This window comes from Camelus dromedarius, chromosome X (assembly GCF_036321535.1).
Source record: "Camelus dromedarius isolate mCamDro1 chromosome X, mCamDro1.pat, whole genome shotgun sequence".
Lineage (NCBI taxonomy): Eukaryota > Metazoa > Chordata > Mammalia > Artiodactyla > Camelidae > Camelus > Camelus dromedarius.
In genome coordinates, this window is record NC_087472.1 from 32,286,945 (window position 1) to 32,313,206 (window position 26,262).

Genomic DNA, 26,262 nt, shown 5'->3' on the forward strand with positions numbered 1-26,262 from the left:
TGAGGTTCAGGTATGTTTCATGGCACAATTCTGTCATGGTCATTTCCAGATTTTCAAACTACAGAGACCTAAAGATTATAACTTTATGGAAATGTCTTTTTGTTCATGGTTTCCACAAATAAAATATTATTTTGGGTCACTGCTTTTTATAAAATATATTCCAGGCCCAAATTCACATCATCTCTGTTGCATCAAACTCTTATGCAGTGTCAGTGTTTGGTGTAAAGACTGGATTGTCCTGAATTTGGCCAATGTGAGCCGTATATTGGAGTCATGATGGTGATGATCTGATTGTGTTCACTTAAAAAGTACATCTTTTAAAATGAGTCCATGACTGTTTTGATATGACCATTATTGTCCTCTCTAACCACCTTGCATCATACTTGGTGCAGTGCATCATATGAAGGTATTTTTCAGACCTGTAGGTATCATATTAGCATTAGGACTTGCTTTACTTTGGCAGTTTTGCTTGACTCATTGTTCTTTCATTTACTTTTGAATTGTTCCATTGCAAAGGGTTCTTTGTGGCAAGTAAACACCATTGTTTAGAACTAACTAGCATTAATAATCTTAGTCAGGGATTCAATTTGATGAACCAGTGAGTCTCACTTTTCTGTGGCTTTAGACTTTATGTACCAAGCTGCACTGGACCAGGAATCAACCATCCCTTCACCTTGGACTAGCTGTGTGACTTTGGGAAGATTAATAACCCTCAGGACCTCAATTTCCTTATCTGTAAATGAAAATATTTGTACTAGGTTATCTTAATTCTAAGATTCTGTGACTCTAACAAGGAGGGCCATGTAAATTAATTCGGTGAACTTAATGCAAACTCATTTTTGCCATTGAAGAAAAGCTAAAATATTACCATTCCCAAGTCCACTCATCTTCCTACCTCTTTTGCAATTTAGATCTTTCATATTTTAGGAAGTTCAGTGCAGTCTCAATCACCTCCATGAAGACTTCCTGACCCTGCCAGCAACCCTGCAACTCCCTGTTATATATTCTTTTTTTTATTGTAGTATTTATTACCATTACTACATTCTTATTCCTCTCTATCACTTTGTTGTTATTTTATTTTTAATTAAAAAAATTTTGTATTGTTGTTTAACTTTAGTGCTTTTGAGGTCAAGAGTGGTAAATTATGAACTTTTATTTTCCCCAAAGCACATTGCCCAATACTATGTATGCAAAATAGTTTCTAGATTTGTTGAATTAATATTGAATGGGTGGAGTTTAGAATACTTTCTGAAACTAAAGCCCTAAACTGACATTGCAATGTGTTACTGGATTTTCTCCACCTTTATTTTTCAATGAAAAATACAAATTATGAAGATATTTAAAGAAGCATGAAATAAAATTTCGAGTTTACCTTAAATGTAAACTCCTTCCCTTCTAGTCTACAAATTTTTCCTCTCCATAAAATCAAGCATATTTCCTTTTTAACTTGAGTGTCCATCATGACACTTTTCTTTCTATATTCTATAGCATACAACATGATTTAATAGTCAGTGTATAAATTGGGAGTTGGCGATTTGCAAATACTAACGGCTATATATAAAATTGATAAACAACAAGTTTCTTCTGTATAACACGGGGGATTATATTCAATATATTGTAGTAACATATAATTAAAAAAGAATATGAAAATGAATATATGCATGTATATGTATGACTGAAACATGCTGTATACCAGAAATTGACACATTACTATATAAACAGACTATATTTCAATAATTAAAATAAGTAATCAGCCAGTGTATGACTGGCACATCAATGTCTATTACCTTCTTAAGAAACATGACAAGTGATGTTGTTATCACTTAAGGGAGTGTTTGGTTACTTGAAAGCACCAGAGCCAAATCTCTAGTGTTTGATAAAAATTGATGGTAGCATTCTAGCCACTTGGTGTATCTCCAGTCTACATGTGTGGGCAGGAGCAAAGTCAAACTCAATATTTGGGTCAACATTTGATTAGATTCAGTATAGCTACTAGCCCAGCTTGTCCCCGTTCCTTTATAATTTTCCAGTAATTGTCTTGTTGATTCTTTAGTCTCTTTCTTAGCCTGCATAGAGAGTGTGTTAGAGCATAGTGCTTAGTGACTCAAAGTCCATCTGGCCCAAGAGACTTGAAGAAACCTTTCAGATTTAGTCATACTGAGAGAGTTATATTTTTTCTTTATCAGGTTGGGGCTGTTCCACACTTAATCAGTTATTCCAATGAAATGTTTTTTTTCTCTCCTTTTCTGTGCTAGAATGAGACTCTAGGGAATAAGCAAAGTTGATGTTGCTTAAAGAAATTTCAAGGCTTTCTAGCTCCTAGAACTCAAGTAGCCATGGAAAAAAGCACTGGCCAAAAATGTATGTGCTCTGGATGGAAATTGGGAACCACTTGAGTAAAGGGAACTGAAATATGTGCTGTTACTCTGTAGAATTGAAAAGACTTGAGTTAAGTTGGTATTTTAAGTAATAATGGGAAAAATTGGGGTTTGTGTGGATTTTCAAGGTAGGTGGTAGTGATGGTGATGAGAAGAATGGGTTGGCTTTGCTATATCTGGGCAGGATTGATGGTGATAATATAGATTGTATATATTTCTGGTAAAAGATATTTGAAAATTAAGTACAATCACATTTCATTTACTTAAAGAAACAATAACCTTTCTGATTGGGGTGTCAGGCAAGAAACAGATGATTTGTTGTTGTTTTTACCATTTTACTAGGAAAAAAGGTGTGTCATGCTCTGGAGTTGGCTTATATGCAAAAATCAAGGTTATCAAAAATTAATGCATCTTGTCCCTATGTCCCCTTAGGCATGATAGGAGGTTTCAGACTGTCGCAAATGGATTTAACAAGTGTGACATTGGCATACTTAATGGAATTCATGGCATCTTTTGTAGTTAAAAATTATGAGCCCCCTCAAAAAACTATTTAGCCCTTTATTTGTTTATGAGCCGATTTCTCTTGACCTATGAGCCTCAGTCTTATATTAAATGCTTTGCCCAAAAGGACCCTCTGTAAAAACACTGCAGGAGGGCAGTTTCTATGTCACCTGCTCACATCTGTGTTTCATACCAGTGGTGTTCACTGGCCCAGTTGAGCTCTGTCTAGCAACACTATCCCTGAGAGCTTGGCTTGCCAGTGTCAACATGCATTCTCAGTTCCAGAATTCTAGCATTGGGTCTCAAGTGTTGCTTGTGTAGCCCATGCTTTCTTATTACAGTCTTTATTTCTGCTACTGATTTCATCATTTTTTATTTATCTGACTCAACTCCAGGTAGTTTTTGCTCAATCTCTGGCAGGTTGTTAACCAGCATGTGTGTTTGGGGCAGCAATTCATTCATCCATTTTGACATCCACACCTGACATCTTCATTAATGCCCAGCACAAATTTCTCAGATTCCAGGTCCGTTTGGTGCCTCTGAATTCCTTTAGCATCCAGCTCTCTGCCACAAAGTATATTTCATGTAAATGTCACTTTTTTTTTCAAATATTTCACATATTCTACAGTGGAACCATATGCCTTATAGAAATGATGCTTTTTCAAGTCTGTATCCAAACATAACTTGTCAATGACCTCTCACAAATTCTAAGTCAGCCTGTAAGCTTTTGCACTTTTTCTGAAATGTTTTCTTTAGGGCTTGTAAACTTTTCCCCATGTTATTGCCTACATTTTGTACTCCTGTGTTCTTTTCTTGACATTAACTACAAGTACCTTACCACCTTTTTATTGTCCTTTCAATTAATCACATTCAGCTGAGCTCCTGCCTCAGGTGAATCCTATAAAGAGTTGAGAGCTACCTCTATCACAATATTCTTTTGCTTTGGACGTTCTTCAATCCTATGACTGTTTCCTAAGCTCTTAATACATCAGTGATATTTATTTATTAGAAACTTACATTAAGGAAGAGATAGTGTTGCTAATTTTAGGGAATTAATTTAAGATTTATGGTCAGGCACTATGAGTTACTTGAAGATGAGCAGGGAATCCTGGGAGAGCAACACCGACAGGTTACTAGGCTGTGGTCTGGTCTGTAGATGTGACTTGAGAGGTTTTGGTTTTCCTTGTTAACATAGTTGTCACCATTGTTGCACAATTGTTAACATTTATTGAGTTCTCACTGTGTGTGAGGCACTCTGCTAAAAGCTTTATGTGAAGTACCTCAGTTGATATTCACTGTAGCCCTTCAGAGTAGGTTCTCTTATTTCCTCTGTTTTAGAGATGAGAAGACAGACTCAGGAGGGTAGATGAGTATTTTGAAAACGTACAACCATTAAGTGGTAGATTGGGTATTTGAACCTAGGCAGTATAACTTCAGGGCGCACATTTCTCTTAAACTTCACATTGTGCAATCTTTTTATAGTGATGTTTATTGTGTAGTTATGATGATCCAGGCACACAGTATAGTTAACCACCATGTATTCATTAGTTTATTGAATCATTTCGTCAGCCCTTCAAGACAGGTCCGACCTCATTAGTTTTCTTTTGCAGATGAGGAAACTGAAGTTTAGAGAAAATAAGTAGTGTCTCCGAAGTGATAGAGCTAGTAAGAAGCAGAGCTAGGATTTGAACTCCTAATCCACAACTACTTTGGTATATTATATCAATATAGGAGTAAAAACCAACAAACAGAAAAGCTGATCTGTGTGTGTCTACAGAAAGAAGCAAAATTAGATCTTTAGTCCTGCTGCTTGCAATGCTTATTAAATGGAAGATATTGGTATATATAACAAATGTCAATAATTTACATATACTTATTCCTGATGTGAAAAAATGATAGGATTTCCCCAGGAGCATGGGATCTCTACCTTTCTTCATTGAGATTTGCCTTACCAAATAATTCTGAAACTATCTTGTCAGAAGTAGCACTAAGGAGAGGCAGAGTAGTATGTGGCATGTACCCCTAAGAAAAGTGAGTATATATAAATGTGTATTACAGTGAAAACAGCAACGTAGCAAGGGAAAGTGTGAATCAAGGAATTACGCTCTTACAATATCCTGCCCCTGAAAAACAACCTGCCAGTGAACTGCTAGGATCTATCTGTTAACTGTCTATTTGGCAGGAGAAATTGGCACGTTGAAGAAACAGGATATTTGACTGGAAAGGATAGGGAAGATGATTTAGGAATATGAGCTGCTGCCCAAGGAAGGCAGACCCGTGGATTTCCACAGTGAGAGGCATGAAAGCCCTGGGTCATAGGGGAATTTGTGGCATTAAATGTGAGAAGCCCACTGAAAAGATAGGACAATACTCAGGTATGGGTTTTATCCACTTGAGAACTTTGATCATGGCTAACTTTAATTTTAGGTATTATTTATTTCTACTTCTGGGAGTCTGAAATTATCTGAAAGGAATTCAAAGACTTTATTTTTAATTCTAGACTTTGTGTTGGTAAATTTATACTTCCTACCATACTGATGTTAGCAGGGATTTAGAATTTGCTGCCAGACTTTTCTTGGAAACTTATTCCTTTGGCATAGCCCTAGAAATGTAACTTGGAAAAATGGCATCTGGTTGGCAGTCCCTTAACATAGCCACTCTTGAATTTTCACTAACGTACATATGAAGACAGAAAATGATGAGAACTCACAATAATGTTGATAATTTGGACTGACAGTCAAATTATTTCCAGAACTAGGGAGAAACCTCCATCAGCTAAAAATCAGAAATAAATGGATTGAAAAGAACAATCAGGGAACCATTCACACTATGCTCATAGAAATTTGGTAAGCCAGTACATTGAAGCTAGGTAGGAAAACACTGCTTTGCTCCAATAGAGTCTAAATACTGGTTCCAAAACACAGGTTCTGTACCCAGCAAAACAGGGTAGTTGTCTTACTGCATAGAAGGTACTATTTTAGAGGCCTAGAAGGCTGGCCGTCATCCCCTAAAATATTGCTGTTCCTGTATATGCTCGGAAACTGAAACTACCAGAAAACAACGAAAGAAGAAGGCAAACGATGGTGATGGCTTTGGGAGATTGAGTAGGAAGCAGTGGTGAATCACATCCTCAAGGATCAGTCCCCACAAACAAACTGCTGCAGTTAGGAGCAAAGAAAACAAGAATCTTGGTAGGAGTGTATTCCAAGGATTGTAGCTTTTCATGTATTCCATCAGCTGAGATTATCAGAAAGGCAGACACTTGGAAGAGGATCCAGTCTTTTTCTCACTGGCAGGGGAGATTTGTTTTAATTGAAGTATAGTTGACTTACATTATTGTATTAGTTTTAGGTGTGCAATATGGTGACTCAATATTTTTATAGGTTATGCACCATACAAAGTTATTTTAATCTTATTGACCATATTCCCTGTGCTAAACATTACACCTCTGTGACTTATTTATTGTATAAATAGTAGTTTGTGCTTCTTAAACCCCTTCACCTGTTTTACCCATCCCCCACCCCCTCCCTTCTGGCAACCAGTAGTTTGTTTTCTGTATCGATGAGTCTATTTCTGTTTTGTTATATTTGTTTATTTGCTTTGTTTTAGATTTCATATATAAGTGAAAACATGCAGTATTTGTCTTTCTTTGACTTATTCCCTTAGCATAATACCCTTTAGATCTATCTATGTTGTTGCAAATGGAAGGATTTCCTTCTTTCTCAAGGCGGAGTAGTATTCGATCATATATATGTATATACTCACTTCTTCTCATGTCCATTTATGTGCTGATGGGCACTTAGGTTTTTTCCATATCTTGACTATTGTAAATAATGCTGCAGTGAACATCGCAGTGCATGTATCTTTTCTAATTTGTGTTTTCATTTTCTTTGGATAAATGCCCAGGAGTGGAATTTCTGTGTCCAATCTTAGTTTAAACGCAATATGTTAGATAAAATCTGTTTAGACATGGAGAATAGACTGTCATCCAGCTGTATATCTGAAGAAGGGATTTATATAACACCCAGTTTGAGCACAGCCTAAAGAAAATTATTCTCTCCTAACTAAAGGCAAACTTAGGGTCAAGGCAGATTGAAACTCCTTTGAAAATAAGCAATAAAAGGAAAAACAACATGGAACATATGGAAAAAATTACAAACAGGCTAAAGGCAAAATTATTATGTATGTTCAAAGAAAGAACACACTTCTGAAAATGAGTGTTTTAAAGGAGTCAAGAAAATATTAGAAAATATTTTGTTATTTTAACTTACATACAAGATGACATAGCTACAACTACGAAGAAAACGTTTAAATGGCAGATATTCAGAAGCTTTTGTACTGTTATGAAGCATCTTGAAATTTTGGTGAAAATTCTGGACCTTCTCTCCATATAAAACAAATTTATAAATACACTCCTATTTCTTCCATTTAATTTCTGGAGTTTCTCATAGCCTCTGATGTTTGTGTATGAGCCTCTGTTTAAGACCCCTGCCATAGTCAAAGAACAGATGAAGGTAAGAAAATAGAATGAGATTATTAAAATGGGAGATAAGATTTTTTAAAAAAGTTTACAAGTGATTAAAGCTCAACCACAAATTTATATTGTCAATGAAGGCGTGTAGAGAGCAGAATTGACAACGTTGACAATCAAATCACTGAGAATGTCGTACATACTTGAAAAATATTCTCAGAAAGCAGTGAAAAGGACAAAGATGAGACCCCTGAGGGAGAAGGTAATAAACCTGAAGAATAGCTATCCATCCAAATAATTTTAAGTATTCATCAGGAAGGAATTAAAAACAACTAAAACAGTAATGATACGTATGTGAAGGAAAAAAAAAACTTAGTTGAAACAAGATTTGAGTAGGATCATCATAGTTCAGGCAGAATTGGAGAAAAGAGAGAAGAGAGCCACAATTTCTAAAGGTGTCATCTTTAACACATAGATTATTTGGCATACTAATATAAATATCCCAGAAGGACTATAAATAATAAAAAATAAAAGCGTAAAAAATATAGCGTACTGCTTAAGACCTTGTGCCATGAAGCCAGGTCATTTCTACACTTAGCAGTTTTGTGGATTTGGACGAGGTAAATAATTCTTCTGAATCTATTTTCACATCTCTGAAACAGGAATATTGATAGTTACCTCATAGGACTACTGTGAAAATTAAATGAGATAATTTATGTAAAATGTTCAATAGTCTGTGACTAACAGTATTGCTACTATCATCATCACCATCATCGTCATCAGTGGTAGGATTCTAGATAATTTTTATTTTTTTTATTATTTCTGTATTTTCCAAATTTTATATACTAGGCATGTATTACCTATGTAATCAGAAAAATATTATTTAAAAAATAACCAAATATAAATTGATATATAGAGTGCAAGGCCAACATAGAGGCATGGCAGGGCTGCAGAAAGTAGAGCAATGTAAAATTTCTAAACTAATTTTGCAAATTTTGGGTAACAAGCATGTATTAATTTTATAATAAAAATACTAAAGATTATTTTATTTAAAAGGTATATAAGGTACATATGCTTACTGTAGATAGGACCTTGCAGATGAGTACAAGAAGTTGTATTCAGTGTCCTTTGTACCAAGAAATGACCACTGTTTATTTTTGTGTATATGTTTTGTGTGTTTATTTCCATCTATGTTTATTGCCCTCTTTTTATCAAGCCAAATATGGAGTTCTGTATCCTGTATTTTCTAACCTCATATTTTATTGAAATAATTTATCCATGCATTTGGAATCTCCATAAACATAATTTTTAGTAGTTGCTCAGATGATTCAGCTATTCTGTAATTAGGGTATATGTAAGTCAGTCATGATTTTTTGTTGTTGTGTTTAATGCTCTAACAAACATGCATATGTATGACTCTTATCCTGAATTTCTGATCATTTCCCTAAAGGTGATTCCCAGAAGCAGAGATAGTAGGGCAAAAGGCATACATATTTTTAAGACTTTTGATAAATAATGATGCTTTCTAGAAATGTAACAATTTATATTCCTCTTCCTACCAGTCTCTTAACTCTTAATTTTACCATTCCTTCAGTCAGTAACATTATTTTATATTTTAAATTTGTATTTATTTCATAAGCAAAACAGCAGTTTTAGTTGTTTTAATTTCCATTACACTGCTCACATATTAATTTGAACATTCATTTTTATATGTTTAATGGCCAGTTATAGTTCCCTCTCAATGAATTGCCCATGTGATAACTCTTGTCATTTTATTTTGTATTTTTAGACATTTCTTTGTTATTTTTAATAGCCCTATATATTCTGAATGTAGTTACATATTAAACAAAAATAAATTTATGATAATAGCTCTCATTACACTGAGAATAGAGGGGAACTTCTTCAACTTGATGAAGAATATCAATAAAAAAAAAAACCCTATAGTTAACATTATACTAATGATGAGAAATTCAAAGATTTCTCACCAAGATCAGGTTTCAAGGCAAGGATGTACCCTCTCAACATTCCTTTTCAACATGACACTGGGAATTCTAGCTAATGCAGTATGACAATAAAAGAACATAAAAGGTATACAGATTTTGAAGGAAGAAATAAAACTTTGCAGATGACTTTATCGTTTATGTATAAAATTCAAAAGAATCAACAAAAATCCTACTGGAGCTAATAAGAAATTATAATAAGCTTGCAGGGTATAAGGTTAGTATACAGAAGTCAGTTTGTTTCCTATCTACCAGCCTGAAAAGGTAGAATTTGAAATTAGAAACTTTGCACCCCCCAAAATGAAATACTTGGGTATAAATCTGACAAAATATGAACCAGAGCTATTTGAAGAAAACTCTGATGAATGAAATCAAAGAATAAATAGATTCTCCATGTTCGTGGATAGGAAGACAATATTGTCGTGGTGTCAGTTCCTCCCAACTTGTCCTGTAGATTCGGTGCCATCCCAATCAAAATGCCAGCAAGTTATTTTATGAATATTGACAAAGTTATTCTAAAGTTATTTGGGGAGGCAAAAGATCTAGAATAACCAATACAGTCTTGAAGGAGAAGGACAGAGTTGGAGGACTGACACTGTCTGACTTCAAGACTTGGTATAAAGCTACAGTAATCAAGACAGTGTAGTACTGATGAAAGAATGAATAACTAGATCAGTAGAACAAGATAGAGAGCCCAGACACAGATTCACATAGTCAACTGAGGCCGGCGCTGCTGGCTGGGCTTGCCGCTGCCCTTGCTTGCGGACTCGTTGTTGGCTCCGAGGCCGCAGCATTCATGCTGAGCTTACTCCAGGTTGTGCATGACCACTGGGTATGTATACTTGTCCCTGTGGGTTTTGTCTTTGGATGGTATCTAGACAGAAAGAATGAAGAAAAGCTCACTGCCTTCCAGAACAAGAGTCTCTTATTTAAAAGGGAATTGATGACCAATGAAGAAGTCACCTGGAAGTAAAGGCTGTGGCTGAATTTCAGGATATTCACATTTTTTAAATTATGGGAGAAATTAAAAACACATTCATTATTAAAAAAATATATATAGTCAACTGAAGTTTGATAAAGGAGCAAAGGCAGTACAATGGAGCAAAGACACTTTAATTTAATCTATATTTTTAAAATTGAAATATAGTCAGTTCATAATGTGTTAATTTCTGATGTACAGCATAGTGATTCATTTATACATATAAATTCATTTTTATATTCTTTATAACCATAAGTTAATACAAGATATTGAATATAGTTCCCTGTGCTATACAGTATAAACTTTTTGTTTATCTACTTTATGTATAGTAGTATCTGCAAATCCAGAACTCTCAATTTATCCCTCCACTCCCCCTTTCCCCCTGGTAACCATAAGTTTGTTTTCTATGTTTGTGAGTCTGTTTTTGTTTTATAAATAAGTTCATTTGTGTCATTTTTTTTTAAGATTCCACATATAAGTAATATGGTATTTTTTTTTCTGGCTTGCTTCACTTAGAATGACAATATCCAGGTTCATCTATGTTGCTGTAAAATACTTTTTTTATTATTTTATTCTTATTTTTATGGCTGAGTATATATGTATATGTATGTGTGTGTGTGTATATATATACACACACACACACATACACATACACCCCATAACTTCCTTATCCAGTCATCTGTTGATGGACATTGTGAATGCTTCTATGTTTTGGCTATTATAAATAGTACTCCTGTGAACATTGGGATGCATATATCTTTTCAAATAGTTTCCTTCAGATATAAGACCAGGAGTGGGATTGCTGGATCATATGGTAAGTCTATTTTTAGTTTTTAAAGGACTCCATACTGTTTTCCATAATAGCTGCACCAAACTACATTCCCACCTACAGTGTAGGAGGGCTCCCTTTTCTCCACACCTTTTGCAGATCTATTGTTTATGGACTTTAAGTGATGGCCATTCTGACTGGTGTGAGGTGATACCTCATTGTAGTTTTGATTTGCATTTCTCTCTTAATTAGCAATGTTGAGCAATTTTTTCCATGTGCCTATTGGCCATTTGTGTGTCTTCATTGGAGAAATGTTTGTTTAGGCACAATGCATGAAAGAAATAATTGATAAGCTGGACATCATTAAAATTATAAACTTCTCCTCTGCAAAAGATGATGTCAAGAGAATGAGAAGACAAGCCACATACTAGGATAAAATATTTGCAGAAGACACATCTGATAAAGGACTGTTAACCTAAATATAAAAAGAACTCTTAAAACTCAATGATAAGAATATAAACAACCCAATTTAAAAATGGGCCAAAGACCTTAATAGACACTTTACCAAAGAAGATATAAGTTGGCTAATAACCCTGCAAAAAGATGCTTTACATCATATGTTACCAGGGAAATGCAAATTAAAACAAGAGTGTGATACCACTACACACTTATTAGAATGGCCAAAATCCAGAACAGTGACAACATTAAGAGTTGACAAGAATGTGGGGAAACAGAAAGTCTCATTTCTGATAGGAATGCAAAATGATACAGCCACCTTAGATGATTGTCTAGCATTTTCTTACAAACTAAGCGTACTCTTACCATGATCCATCAGTTGCACTCCTTGGTATTAGCTAAAAGGAGTGGAAAACATGTCTACATAAAAAGTGCAGAAATATTAATAGCAGCTTTGTTCATATTTTCCAAAACTTGGAAACAACCAAGATGCCCTGTGTAAGATTAATGGATGAATAAACTGTGATCTATTCAAACAATGATGTATTATTCAGCACTAAAAAGAAATGAACTATCAAGTCATGGAAAGACATAAAGGAAACTTCCATTTGCTATGTAGAAGAAGCTGATCTGACAAGGATACATACTATATGATTCCAACTATATATAAATTTCTGGAAAAGGCAAAAACTTAAGAGACAGTAAAAAAAAAAAAATCAGTCATTTCTAGGGATTGAGGGAATTGAGATGGATGACTAGGCACAGCATAGAGCATTTTTAAGGGCAGTGAAAATGCTCTGTATGATACTTTAGAGAAGGGTGCATGTCATTATGTTTGTCCAAACCCGTAGAATGTCCAACACCAAGAGTGAACTGTAATGTAAATTTTTGACTTTGGGTAATTATGATCTCTCAGTGTAGGCTTATCTATTGTAACAAATGTCCCACTTTGGTTGTTGATAATGGGGAGGCTAATAATGGGGAATGTTGATAACAGAGGAGGCTATGTGTTGTGGGAGTAGGGGGTATGTGGGAAATCTCTGTAGTTTCCCCTTAATCTTGCTGTAAACCTAAAAATACCCTAAAAATTAACTTAATTAGAAAAGAAAATTTTGTTATAAAGTGTGTGAAATTTGATGATATTTTCGATCAGTGTGACTAGAGACCATAAGTTTTATGGCAAAAAGAAAACGGAAAGAAAGATTCATAGAGTGATATATAAATGTTCCTCTGGAGAGACTATGATTCCAGCCAAGGCTTGCCTTCTAAGCATGTGAAAATTAACATAACATATCATCTGTTTTAATCCATAAATATAGTCTTCAGCAATCATTTTCACTTGAAGAGAGTGTCATACTTGCAGAGCCAACGCTGTTTCATTTGTTCTGTTCTCCTGTCTTGGTAGGCCCAGAGTGGACTGGACACTTTCCAAAGCTGAAATTAAATATGATCTTACAGGATCTCAGTTCTTGGAAATTTTGTGAATGTGTGTGTAACTATTGTGACAGGGCAAAGATGTAGTATAGTTGGAGCATAAAATTCTCATTTAGGGTGTCCCTGGCTCTTTTTTCTCAAGTGTTTTCAACATCTCTCTGTATATTCAGATGTGAAATCTCTGGCATTACTCTTACCTGGGCAGTGTGTTTCTTTACTTCCACAGCTGGACTTCCTCACACTCTGTGGTTTCTGCTATGAACAGAACCCAAACTTGCCCATTGAAAATATATTCTGCATTGAGCATAGCTGATGGTGTGTTGTTCATTCCTTTGATAGTATGTGTTCTTTCCTTCTGTTTTCACAAGTGCCATTATTTCTTTGTGTCTTCCCACCTTTAACCATTTAAGTATTTAAGTCCCACCTTTAAGTATTTCAGCATACTTTTCTTCCTCCATTCCATTCCCTGTTTGAATTTATTTCCCTTCCCATATCAAAAAATAAAGCTAAATACTACTCAGAAGTATCCATCGAAGAGTGTTTTTCAAACTGTGTGTTATGACCCTTTAGTGTATGTGAAATCAATTTAGTAGGGTTGCAACCAGGACTTTAAAATGAAAAAAAGAAAATATCAGAGACTATCATGTATAGTAAGGCAGTTACTTTTTAAGGAAACACACATAGAAGGGTACTGGGTCCAATTTAAAATGTATTTTGTACTGTGACTCAAGGTCAAAAATGTTTGAGAAACACAAGTATAAAGCAAACTAGAGGGGTCAAGACATACTTAGAGCTGGATTAAGTGGTCCATCACCAAGCAGCTGCCCTGGGTGCCAATCCATAGATACAAAAACATTTCACAGGTACTATACACAGATGGGAAAATTGCTTTTACTGGGGACTTTTTGGTAGGCGAGTAGTACATGTAGTTAAGGTAGATGAGATTGTAGATAGGAGTGTATGCTCGCAGCAGTAGGTAGAAACTGATTCCTTTCTTTCATGTTCTTCTCCAGTCTCCACACACAGCTCCGGCACTCAGACTGCTCTTTCAATCCCTGTTGAACAAATAATTAAATTAATTTAATTTGAAGGAGCACTAAATCATTCATCTGCTGAGTTTGCTTCTGTGTCTTGACTGAAGTCTGTGTAGACCTTAAACTGAGAGAAAAAATGCTATTGTAAAAATGTATTTATTAAGATAGTAATAGTTTCTGTAATAATAAAACTCAAAACTTCAGTGACTTAGTGCAACAGACTTCTTCATTTAATTCACATTGCGTGTGTGGGCAAGTCAGTGGGTAGCTTTCTTCCAAATGATGTTTCAGGAACTCAGATTTCTTCCATGCTGTGACTCTCCCATAGGGCTTTCAGAGTCTTTTTGCATCCAGCCTGAAGATGGGGAAAGAGGGAACTAAAAACTCTTACCTACACATGGTACCCATAGCTTCTGTTCACATTCTTTTGGCAAAAACTTGATACATGGCCACACCTGGAACCAAGAAGGGGCTGGGAAATGTAGTCCCTACCTAGGCACCTGCCTCTCGACACCACCACTACACAACGAAGAGGGGCACGCATTTTTGGTGGAGAGTTCATTCTTTCCACTACAAAAAGTTACAGTACTCATCAGGGTGTTTCTGGGAATTCCCAGTGCAGGTTTTGGAACACGTTGCTCCTCTTCTTACCATCCCCATGATTTTTTTCATTGTGATGGGGTTGTGCTGATTATTGGTGCTTAAGCTTTTTTGGATAAAAATAGGCCATTCTATTTCTATCTTACTAAAGTAGTGATTTTAGCATCTTCACATGTAGCTGGAAATTACTCTTTGTTTAAATGAATGTAGTTAGCAAGCATGAAGTATATAAGAGTAAATCCTAAATTGTAGGTAGCCTTCTCATTTATTCAGCTGCTTGTTTTCCACTTGGTTGACCAGACAGAACATTTTGCAGTCTATGATTTGTGATATTTGGAGTAGATGGCTTTAAGTTTTGATTAAACAGAAAGCTTGAAAAGGTTTAAACGGTAAGCCAGTAATATTGAAAACACTACAATTTGCTTTAGATAAACAATCATCTGAATGAATTGGAAATAAATACATTTATTTTGGACAGAAAGCACTTATTTAGAAATTGCTCTTATGATTTTTATTTACACTTCTGAATATCAAAATAGTTCATGATTATGGATAACAATTGTTGGCAGAGATATTACTGCTTTATTAGAATTCTTGCTCAATATCTGTATGGCACTATTATTTGATTATCACTTTATTTATTCTTCCCTGATAATCAGTACAAAATATTAAAATTTGGAATCTTCTAATAGCAACTAGAGTTTTCTTCAAAGATACCTGTCAACAGTGTGACTACAGAAAATTGCGTTGCCTCCGTCTGTAATGCAATGTGCAAATATCTTCAAAATAATGAATGCAATAGATTTGTTAAATTACCACTGATAAAATGGCTTTGCCTTCGCGGCAATGATTCCGACACTAAATTTATGTAATGAATTACTCTTTCTTCTTTCTTTTTTGTTTCTTGCTCTAGTTTAGTGAGCAGGTTAATTAAGTGTTAATATTAAATTCACTAGAGTATACAAAAAAAAGGCATAGCATCCACACTGTTGATTAAATGGCAAGGTAGAAGTCTGGCCATGACGATTAATTGGAAACATGGGAACTGTTGGTTTCTTTGTGTAATCTGGTGATCTGAATGTTGATTCTTTTCTAACAAATAACCAAGGAAAAGAGGGAAATGGTGACATGGGAAAAACAGAATTTTCTTATTTCAAAAATAATTGATAAGTAACCATTATGAACTTAGTCATTACTTTACATCAATGTTTTGCAACATGAGTTCCATTGTAATATTAGTCCTGTGAAACACTCCACAAAAAAAGGGAAACATTTGGAAACAAATAACTTAGGGAAACACTGAATCTTTTCTCACAGATAATCACAATGTATATTAGCATTTTGAAAGCTTTGAGAAATCCTTTAGTTAGGAAGCCTATTTGACTTTTTTTCAAACCTAGAAATCTCAATTTATTTTAAGCCACTATTTTTGTTTAGTAAGTATTAATCTTCATCCCTGGATCTTTGCCAACCTTTTTTTCTTACAAGAAAAAGGTGAAAAATAATGCCTGCAGTTTTTAAAGGGCAGAAATATTTTTGTTTTTAAAACCCAAGGTAAGGTATGTACGCAAAAGTATTGGAAACAGGTTTCCCAACAAAATCGTATACATGAATTCCTAGCAGCACTACTCAAAATAGCCAGAAGGTGGAAACAACTCAAATGTTCATAAGTAAATGAATGAACAGAGAAATGAGGCAAATGCATATAATGGAATAGTATTTGACTATAAAAGGGACTGAAGTACTGGTACATGCTACAACTTGGATGAACTTTGAAAATATGCTAAGCAATAGAAGGCAGTCACATAAGACTACATGTTATATGATTTTATGCATATGAAATGTCTAGAACAGGCAAATCTATATAGACTGAAAGTAGATTAGTGGTTCTTAGGGCTGGGGAGATGGAGGGTGGGGAATGACAGCTAAATGGTATATAGTATCTCTTTGCTGTGATGAAAATGTGTAAAATTGACTGTGGTGATGGTTGCACATGTCTGTGAATATACTAAAAACCACTGAATTGCACTTAAAATGAATAAATTGTATGGTATGTGAATTATATCTTAATAAGGCTGTTAAAACATATGGTAAGAAAAATACCATGTTATATCACTTATATGTGGACTCTAAAAAAAAAGGGGGTATAAATAAACTTATTTACAAAACAGATATAGGCTCACAGACATAGAAAACAAGCTTATGGTTACCAGGGTGGGAAGGGGATAGGGAGGGATAAATCGGGAGTTTGGGATTTGCTGATACTAACTACTGTAAATAAAATAGATAAACAACAAGGTCCTAGTATATTCAATACCTTGTAATAGCCTATAGTGCAAAAAGAATATGAAAAGGATTATATATATGTGTGTGTATATCTGAGTCACTATGCCCTACACTAGAAATTATCACAACATTGTAAATCAGCTATACCTCAATAAAAAATATAAAAAAGAGAAAAAAACAAATGGTAATCATCAGCCAGTAAATACTTAAATGTCCATCACCTCTTCTTAAATATAATGGACATCTTGTAAATGATGGAATTATCTTGAAAAAGCTGCTCACCATTTTATGATTTTTTAAGCATTAAAATCATTACTAGTAATATTATACACTTCAAAATTGATCTATTACTAGCTATATTATACACTTCAAAATTGGCTATAAATGGTATTTGTTCATGTACAGATTATACATATTTTTAAATAACCTAAGTTAGAGTAATACGTAAAGGTATTTCCAATTTATCATCAGCATACTTTCAAAAAGGTCTACTAGAAGTGTAAAGTAGTATAAATATTGTTCCTGATTTGTGGCATTTAAAAAAAAACAACTCAGCAGAAGACCTTTGGGACAATTTAGGCCTCAAGATTTTATTGTGAATACTAAATAAGGGCAGACCAGTTTAGTATTTTAGGGTTTGTTTATTCTGATTCTGATCTCACTTGCTCTTTCATCTCAGTTTATTTTGCTGGTTCCTCTTCTTGTCTCAAATTTCTTAACATTGGAATGCCCCAGGGTTCAGTCCTTGGACCCATTCTTTTCTCTCTGTGTGCTGATTCCCTTGTTGATCTCATCCAGTTTCATGGCTTTAAATATCTTTATGTTGATAACTCCATAATCTATCCAGACCAGACATCTCCCCTAAACTCGACTTGGATATCTGACTTCCCTACTCATCATTTTCACTTGAATGTCTAATAGATTGCTCATATTTAATATGTCCTAAACTAAACTGATATTTTTTTTCCTAAATCCTGCTCCAGGCAATCTTCATTTCTCAGTTAGTGGCTAATCCATCTTTCCTATTTCTCAGGTTTAAACCTTTGAATCACCTTGATTGATCTCCTTCTCTCATATTTCAATCATGCTGCCCATCTTAGGGCCTTTGTACTGACTGTTCTCTCTGCCTGGAATGTTCTTCCCCTGAAATCCATATACTTGGGTACACTTCATTTCTTTGTTCATATGTCATCTTTCTTCAGTGAGGGCCACACCAACCATACCACTTAAACTTGCAAACACTCAGTACCACTGATCCCACTGATTCCCTGCCTACACTATTTTTTCCTGTAATACTTAATCACCATCTAACATACTATAAAATTTACTTACTGTGTTATGTTTCTAAACTCCCTGAGAGCAGAAATTGTTATCTGTTTCATTCACTTTATGTATCCACAGTGCGAGAAACTGTGACCAGTACACAGGTAGCATTCAATCAATACTTGTTCAATGAAAGAATGATACTATGTCAACATATGATCTCTATTATTTTTTAATGATCCTAAAAATAGTTTTTTTTATGTTTGGAAATGACTAATGTGGATTTTCTAAAACAAACAAAACACTTCTTTCATAGGATACATGATGTGTTTTCTGACTGGACCAATACATACCATTTTTAACAATCACCACACAGCTGCTATTCAACCACGTGCCTTCTCCACCGACAGACATCTCCAGCTCAAGTTGTGTCAAATTGTGATCTTTATCAGTTAGTGAAAGAAAATATTTCCAACTGTTTTATACTTTCTGTACTAGAAAGTCAGTCAGTAAGGGCCTTGATTTCTGGATTTTTCTCTTCTTTCTTTTCTAAACATCTTCCCTATACAGCTTCAAAAGTAAAATCAAGGACATTTTGTATGAAAGTTTGTATTATGATAATGTTTAATTATCACTTACATTTCACACTTAGTGTGTTTTTTGAAAGTTCTTGAGGCTTTGTTCTCTTATTAACATTGTCTCTAAACGCAGGTAGTTAACAGCCGAGCAAATAAAGCAAAATAATGTATGTGCACAATTAGCTCAAACTAATCTTGCTATGAGAGCTTTAATTTCAGGTTTGAGGACTTAAATAACTCTTATATTTAAGTTGTCAACAACAGAGTCTCATTAGTCTAAATTTTACATTTAATTGATGAAGACTGTACTGCCTCCTTGAACTGGTACCTAATATAGTCTACAAGTTATATGATGTCCAGTGGGAAACACTGCTTTAGGATTCCTTTTCCTAGGTATTAGTTCCAGCTCTTTCATTAACTTCTTACGTGATTTCAGACTGATGATTTAATCTCTCTGTGCCTCAGTGTTTTTCAGTCTAAGAAATCAGAGAAATACCGGTCTGTACATATCTTAGAGAAGGAAACATTTAACGTGTGCTTGACAGAGCACGTTTTTTGAAGTCATAAAGACCTGTATTCAAATTCTGCCTCAGCCAGTAACTAGGTTTATGGCTTTAGGGAAGTCAGTATCACTGAGTCTTATTTCTGTCATCTCCAAAATGGTGATAAGACCCACTTTACAAGATTGTGAGGATTAGTTCAATAATTTGAAAAGTACTTAATGTGGTGGCCGGCACACATCTCAGTTTTCTTCTTCTCTTCTTCTCACCTGTCTCTGTCCTGGCTGTAAATTGAGGTTGTGAGGAGTAAATTTTGTGTAAGTGACTGTTATATAGTAGGTGCTTAATAAACGTTAGTTCTGTTGGATGTGCTGTCGGGTAATTGAGGTTGCTAAATAAGGACGGGTGAATATTATAATAATGGGTGATGATAAGTTAGGAAAACGAGGAAATAATATTTTAAAGAAAAACATGAAAACAATAGATGTAATAATTTGCTATTTTCAATAGGCATATGTCCCATTAGGTTGAGAGTGCTCACCTTCCCAAATGCCTGTGATATCCAAAAACTAAAATCTCCGCTGCCTGGACGAGCCCATTATCTAACAGCCCTACATTTTAGCAAACATTTTATAAGATATGTAATATAGTCTCATAAGTAAGAAAATGTTTAAATTATCAAATCCATCATTTTGCCCAACATGTTTAACAAACAGAACATTATCTGCTGCTAATTTGAATCAGATGTACAGTCAACAGAGCTTATTGACCTCCTTGGAAATAAGAATCTTAGAGGAATGTCTTTCTTTATAAATAGGTACCAGTTTATTGTAACAACTTCATGTATGCCTTTTTTTTATATGCTCCCAAAGTGAAATGTATGGTGTATGTGACTACTAAAGATGAACATTTGCTCATGTCTGGAGGAGGAAAGGCCATTAGCAAATTCATTGATTATGGTTCTATTGCAATGAGTGTTTGTAACACATCTTGCCTTAAAGTAATTCACCATTAGTCATACGCAAGTGGTAATGTGCTTCAACCTACATAGACCTTTTTTTGATCTTCATATAATTTACTTTCTCTTTTTTCAGCTTATTTTACTTTATTTTTTATGTTTTTTAATAAGAATTTTATTTTTTATGTAGTGGTTGCCAAACAATGATGTTCTTCTTCCATTTTTCTTTTTACCCTTACTATTTCTTATTAGACATATATGTATATTTTTTATTGAAGTACAGTTGATGTGCAATATTATATAAGGGTAGGTGTACAACATAGTGATTCACAATTTTTATACATTATGCTCAATTTGTAGTTACTATAAAATATTTGCTATATTCCCTATGTTATATGATATATCCTTGTAGCTTACTTATTTTATACATAATAGTTTGTTCCTCTTAATCCCCTACCCCTATCTTGCCCATCCCCCTTTCCTCTCTCCACTGGTAACTACTAGTTTGTTCTCTATATTTGTGAGTCTGTTTCTTTTTTGTTATATTCATTAGTTTGTTTTATTTTTTAGTGCTACATTTAAATGATAGATACCTTATCTTCTTTATCCTTTCATCTGTTAATGGACACTTAAGCTGCTTCCACATCTTGACAATTATAGTGCTGCTGTGACCATTGGTGTGCATGTATCTTTCCAAATTAATGTTTTCATTTTTTTTTTTCAGATATATACAAAGGAGTGGAATTGCTGGGTCATATGCTAGTTACATTTTTATTTTTTGAGAAACCTTCATAGTGTTTTCCACAGTGGGTTTACCGATTTATGTTTTCACCAATAGTGTATGAGGGTTTCATTATTTCCATATCTTCACCAACACACTGTTATTGATGATAACTGTTCTGATAGGTGTGAGGTGGTGTCTCATTATGGTTTAGATTTGCATTTTCCTGATGATTAGTGATGTTGAGCATCTTTGTATGTGCCTGTTGGCTATCTGTATGTCTTCTTTGGAAAAATATCTATTCATGTCTTCCGCCCATTTTTATTCAAGTTTTTTTTCTTTTTTTGGATATTGGGTTATGTGAGCTGTTTATGTATTTTGGATATTAATCCCTTATCAGTCATATCATTTTCAAATATTTTCTCTCATTCAGTAGCTTGTCTTTTTGTTTGGTTTTTGTTACCTTTGCTGTGCAAAGGTTTTAAGTCTAATTAGGTCTCATTTGTTTGTTTTTGCTTTTTTCCCTTTGCTGTAGGAGACAGATCCAAAAAATATTGTTGTGATTTATCTCAAAGAGTGTTCTGCCTATTTTTCTTCTAGGAGTTTTATGGTTTTCAGTCTTACATTCCATTTTGAGCTTATCTTGGCATATGGTTTTAAAGAATGTTCTAATTTCATTCTTTTACATGTAGCTGTCCAGTTTTCCCAGCACCACTTATTGAAGAGACTGTCTTTTCTCCATTGTATATCCTTGTCTCCTTTGTCATAGGTTAATTGACTGTAGGTGCGTGGATCTATTTCTGGGCTCTCTATTCTGTTCCATTGCCTGTGTGTCTAGTTTTGTGCCAGTACCATGCTGTTTTGATTACTGTGGCTTTGTAGTGTAGTTGGAAGTCAGGGAGGGTGATTCCTCTAGTTCTGTTCTTTCTCAAGAATTTTTTGGCTATTCAGGATCTTTTGTGTTTCCATACAAATTTAAAAATTATTCTAGTTTTATGAAAAATACCCTTGGTATTTTGATTTTCATATAATTTACTTTGCCTTTTTTCAGTTTATTTTAGAATCAAATGGGTAATTTTTTTTTTCTATTTTAGGATTGTAAGAGTAGTCATATTCCTCTGGGATTTTTAAATGGTGAATAAATAGGGCTTAAATGTAAGATGTATGTTGATTTTAATATTTTTAACTAAGTTAAAATGTATGTTGTATAATGACATAGCATTTGCTACCATCTCAGATCTACAAGTCAGGAGATACTTATTTGAGGAAGTAAAATAACATGAAAAATGTTTAAAAACTCTACCAAAAATGAAAAAAGTAGGCGAGAAAATAAACCAAATGGTCAGGGAATGTAAGACCTAAAGTTTTGAGATTCTGTGTTTTTTTTTTTTTTAACAGAAAAGCACAACTTCCTTAAGGTGAATGTAGAACCATTTATATTCCACTCTCTGAGTTGAAGTTACCAAAAAAGAATGAAAGTAACAAATTTTTGACTTCAATTGGAAAATTCTAAATAAAACCTAATTCGTATAAGGGACTTTAAATTTACCATATTCAGCTTAATAGTTTAGTTCAACAAACATTTACACTGAGCAGTCTACCATGGTGTTTAAGAGCATGGGCTTTGCAATCAAATGACCTGGGGTTGGTTTCTCATGTCACAATATGCTATGTGACTTTGAGCGAGCTATCACTGCTAATTGTCTTAATTTCTTCAGCTGTACAATTGGGCTCTCCTACTTACTTTGGAAGGATATATTGAGGGTCCAAAAAGAAAGTATTGTGTTCCTGGCTACAGTATGCACTCAATATATAGTAACCACTAATACAAACTATACGTCAGAGTCTATATGTTGTTTATACGAAGAGAGATAGGACATTATCTGGTATTGAGGTCAGAGTAAACTATTAACAGAATATATATTGAGACATAACTGCAGTGCAGCTGGCTCGACAATTAACACGTACTAAACAGCCACAGTACTTAGCTGTTGGTGTTGTGCCTATTATAGGAAATGTATGCTATACAAGCAAAGCTAAATGAGTTCGGTGTGTGTAAATATCAAAGAATACATAGGTTCTCAAACCTTCATGTAAAATTCCTGGTGGGGCATAAGTTGGCTATGATTTTACAATATAAAATCTGCTAACTATAAAGTGTATCTTGGGGAAATTTATTATATCTTTAACATCTCCAGAGGAAGATCAACATTTAAGAAAAGCAAAGTTTACTTTGACTCATTTAAAATAAAATTGACATTTTGGAAAATAGGTATTTTTAATTTTGTCTCTTAGAAGCTTCATGTGAAAAACTTCTGTGAGGCCTAAAGAGCATGTTTCAACCATCTACAGATGTATTGGTCAATCTGTCGGTTGCTTTATAGTTCAAAAAGAGCCCTCCAGAATGTAGGCAAATACATAATAAATCACAAGAACATAACATGGTTTATTTTCATGCAAAGAATGCATTTATTTTAACAGAAGAGTCATCAGTATACAAAATAATGTGATTATCTCATTGAGAGTTATGTGTTAATATCTCAGAAGGGAAGAACTTTTGGGGTATGCCATAGGCCCTGATCATAAGATAAAGGTAACCTGGATAGTAGGTGAGTAAAAGATAGGTATTTTCTACATCATCTGCTCACCTTTTGCCTCCATGAGCTGATAGAGCTCCAAGAGTATCATTGAATGATGACAGGCCCTTCTTATGCCCAATTTGCAAAATTCAATTTTCCAATTACTTTAGCATTTTATTCAGACAGAGCTCCCTGTCAACTAGTAATCCATACTTGCCAAATTCTGATCAGAGTTCACAGTGGTGACTCCCAAGGCTCAGAAGTGCCTTCTGAATCAGAAGGAGAGATTCATTAATGTCCAATGTAATATTTAAGTATGGATTATACTTTGATATACTGTTTAGTAATTCATCATTCCTGGATCATGGATTAGGTGTGATTACAAGTAATGTAACTGCTCCTCTTGGGCAGCTTGCAAATGAATTCTGAAGGCAATTGATACATATTATAGGAACATGTGCTATTGAAAGGTCACTTTTGTTATCTCCTTTGTGCATGGCTGAGATGACGAATTTTGGGCCCTGCCCTCAATGATGTTGTTCTCTAGTTGGGGACATAGCCAAGTCAACAGATGTTTATAGTACAACGTGCTACGTGCTCTTGTAGAAGAAAACACAGGTGCTGTGGGAGCCAGAGGTGGGGCAGATAACCAAGTGAGAGAAGCCTTTGTAAATGGCTATGAAAACATACACTTGAATAAATAAGTTCTGAGATATACATATCACACATTATATTACAGTATTTATATTTATATCTTGTATTTTGCCATCTTCTTTAATGACAAAAATTTTAACAAAACATTCCAGATGAGAAGGGGTTACATAATTATTTTATATCCTCTATTCCAAGGAACTCATGTACCCAAGCTCAGAAAGAAGGTTGAGGAACTTTATTTGGCCTCTCTGTTATGATACCCTGAAGCCAAGCTAACTGGCTTAGTATAATATGAACAATAAATCAAGAAAATAGAGTTAAGTTTCTAAATGGAACAGAGGTATTCGTCATTATGTGTGTAACTGTTTATTCCCCCCACCAGAAACTGCAGCCACAATATGTGTTTCTGATTTTCCTGGTGATGTGAATCATAGATTCAGTCACCTTCATCAACAGCCAAACATGCCAGCCTGGACACTAGCACATTTAATATATGTTTTCTTAGCACAACTCGTAATCTCATTTTCTTTTCTCTTCTCTGTGTTTTCTGTAGAATGACGTTCAAATTGAACAAGAGTGAGGAGGATGGGAATTAGGCTGTGTTCCAAACTGACAGAAGTAGTCTGTGGAAATCAAAAGGTGTCTAGGGACAGTTAAATCTAAGACAGAATTGAGGGGACATTCTTCCCTTCTGCCCTGGGCCAATAGGTCTCACGAAATTAATTCAGCTGGCAAACTATTTAAAAAATGCTGTGTGTGTAAAATGGATACAGAGGAAAACAGTGTTACCTCTGTGTTATATACTCTGTAGATAAGCATATCATTCATATAGCAGACACTGGCTCTGGAGAAGAGGAAATCCATGGGGATTTTTAACCATGATAGTAATCAGTCTTCAAATCATAAATAAGCAGCATGGAGAAGTAATTTTCCCCTTATAGTCATCATGACCCACAAAACCATGAATGTTTCACAGTACAGAATCAATTTAATACATATTTCTTGGAGGCCTGATAGATACTGTGTGCTGGAAATATAATGATCCACAAGCAAGACATGAAGTTTGTAGTGTGGCAGGCAAGACAGGCATTGTGCAAGTAGTTCCAGGTACGACTGTTATGAAAGAAAAGTCGACAAGATTATGGGAGTATAAGAGGGAACCTAATCTAGCCTTGGAGCACGTAGATAGGATCAGAGTCTCACCTACACTGTATCTCAGAGGTGGGATGGGCAAAAGAGAATAGTCAGCCTCTGTGATTTGTCTGAAATTCTCACTATAGTTGAAACTAATACAGTATGTTAATTATAACTTAAAAAATAAATAAATAAATAAATAAAAGGATCCCATAGAGCTCTCTTGCCCTCTTTCTGCCAAGAGAGGATACAGTGAGGCAGTCTCCAACCCAGTAGAGAGCTCTCACCAGAACCCAACCATGCTGACATCTTGATTTAGAATTTCCAACCTCCAGAACTGTGAGCAATGCATTTCCGTTGTTTATAAGCCACCTAGTCCATGGTACTTCGTTATAGCAGCCTGAACTGACTAATATAATCATCTTAAGGGACTTTGAGGGTCTTCAAAATCCAAGGAAACACCCAAGTTGCTTTTATTTGGGATTTTTACGATCGGAAACCTGGACTTTGGAAAGTTGACTTCATACTATTTTTATTATTATAATTATTTCATTTGGTTTCCTCTTCATTTTGCTGAAGTTGCTTTTGAAAATGTCCTATCTTAATTATGTCCCAAAGCAAATGCATTTCTCTGGGAACATCCTTGCATGGCTGGCGTCATGGAGGTGTGACCCGTGCAGTTGCTTTGTTTACTGCTCTGCTACTGCTTTCTTGAAATTCTTAATGACTTTTGAACAAGGGATCCTGCATTTTCATATTGTACCAGGTTCCACAGATTATGTAACCAATCCTGGTCCTTGGTATCTATTTTATCCTAATTTCGCTAGATTGTATGCTCCATGGGTGGTGGTGGTAGGGAGGAAAGTGGACAGAAAGGAAGTAATGTGATTTGTTTTAGGCCCCAGACATCTAGAGTTTATCAAACCTGACCACCAGGTTGAACTGGCTGGGAACTGAAGTGGCCTTG

At 34.8% G+C, this 26,262-nt stretch overlaps 2 protein-coding genes across 2 annotated transcripts in view; both read left to right on the top strand.

Moving 5' to 3' along the window:
• IL1RAPL2 (interleukin 1 receptor accessory protein like 2) overlaps nt 1–26,262 on the top strand; it is a 1,161,988-nt gene that overhangs the window by 534,823 nt on the left and 600,903 nt on the right. The gene's annotated exons all lie outside the window — the stretch shown is intronic.
• On the top strand, nt 10,120–10,420 carry LOC135320106 (NADH dehydrogenase [ubiquinone] 1 beta subcomplex subunit 1-like). The gene has a single exon (XM_064482663.1). It carries the CDS (start codon nt 10,147–10,149, stop codon nt 10,321–10,323), a length of 177 nt encoding a protein of 58 aa, XP_064338733.1. The 5' UTR covers nt 10,120–10,146; the 3' UTR covers nt 10,324–10,420.

Coding starts and splice junctions, on each gene's coding strand:
- LOC135320106 (XM_064482663.1), top strand. CDS start 10,147: ATGCTGAGCTTACTCCAGGTTGTGCATGACCACTGGGTATGTATACTT.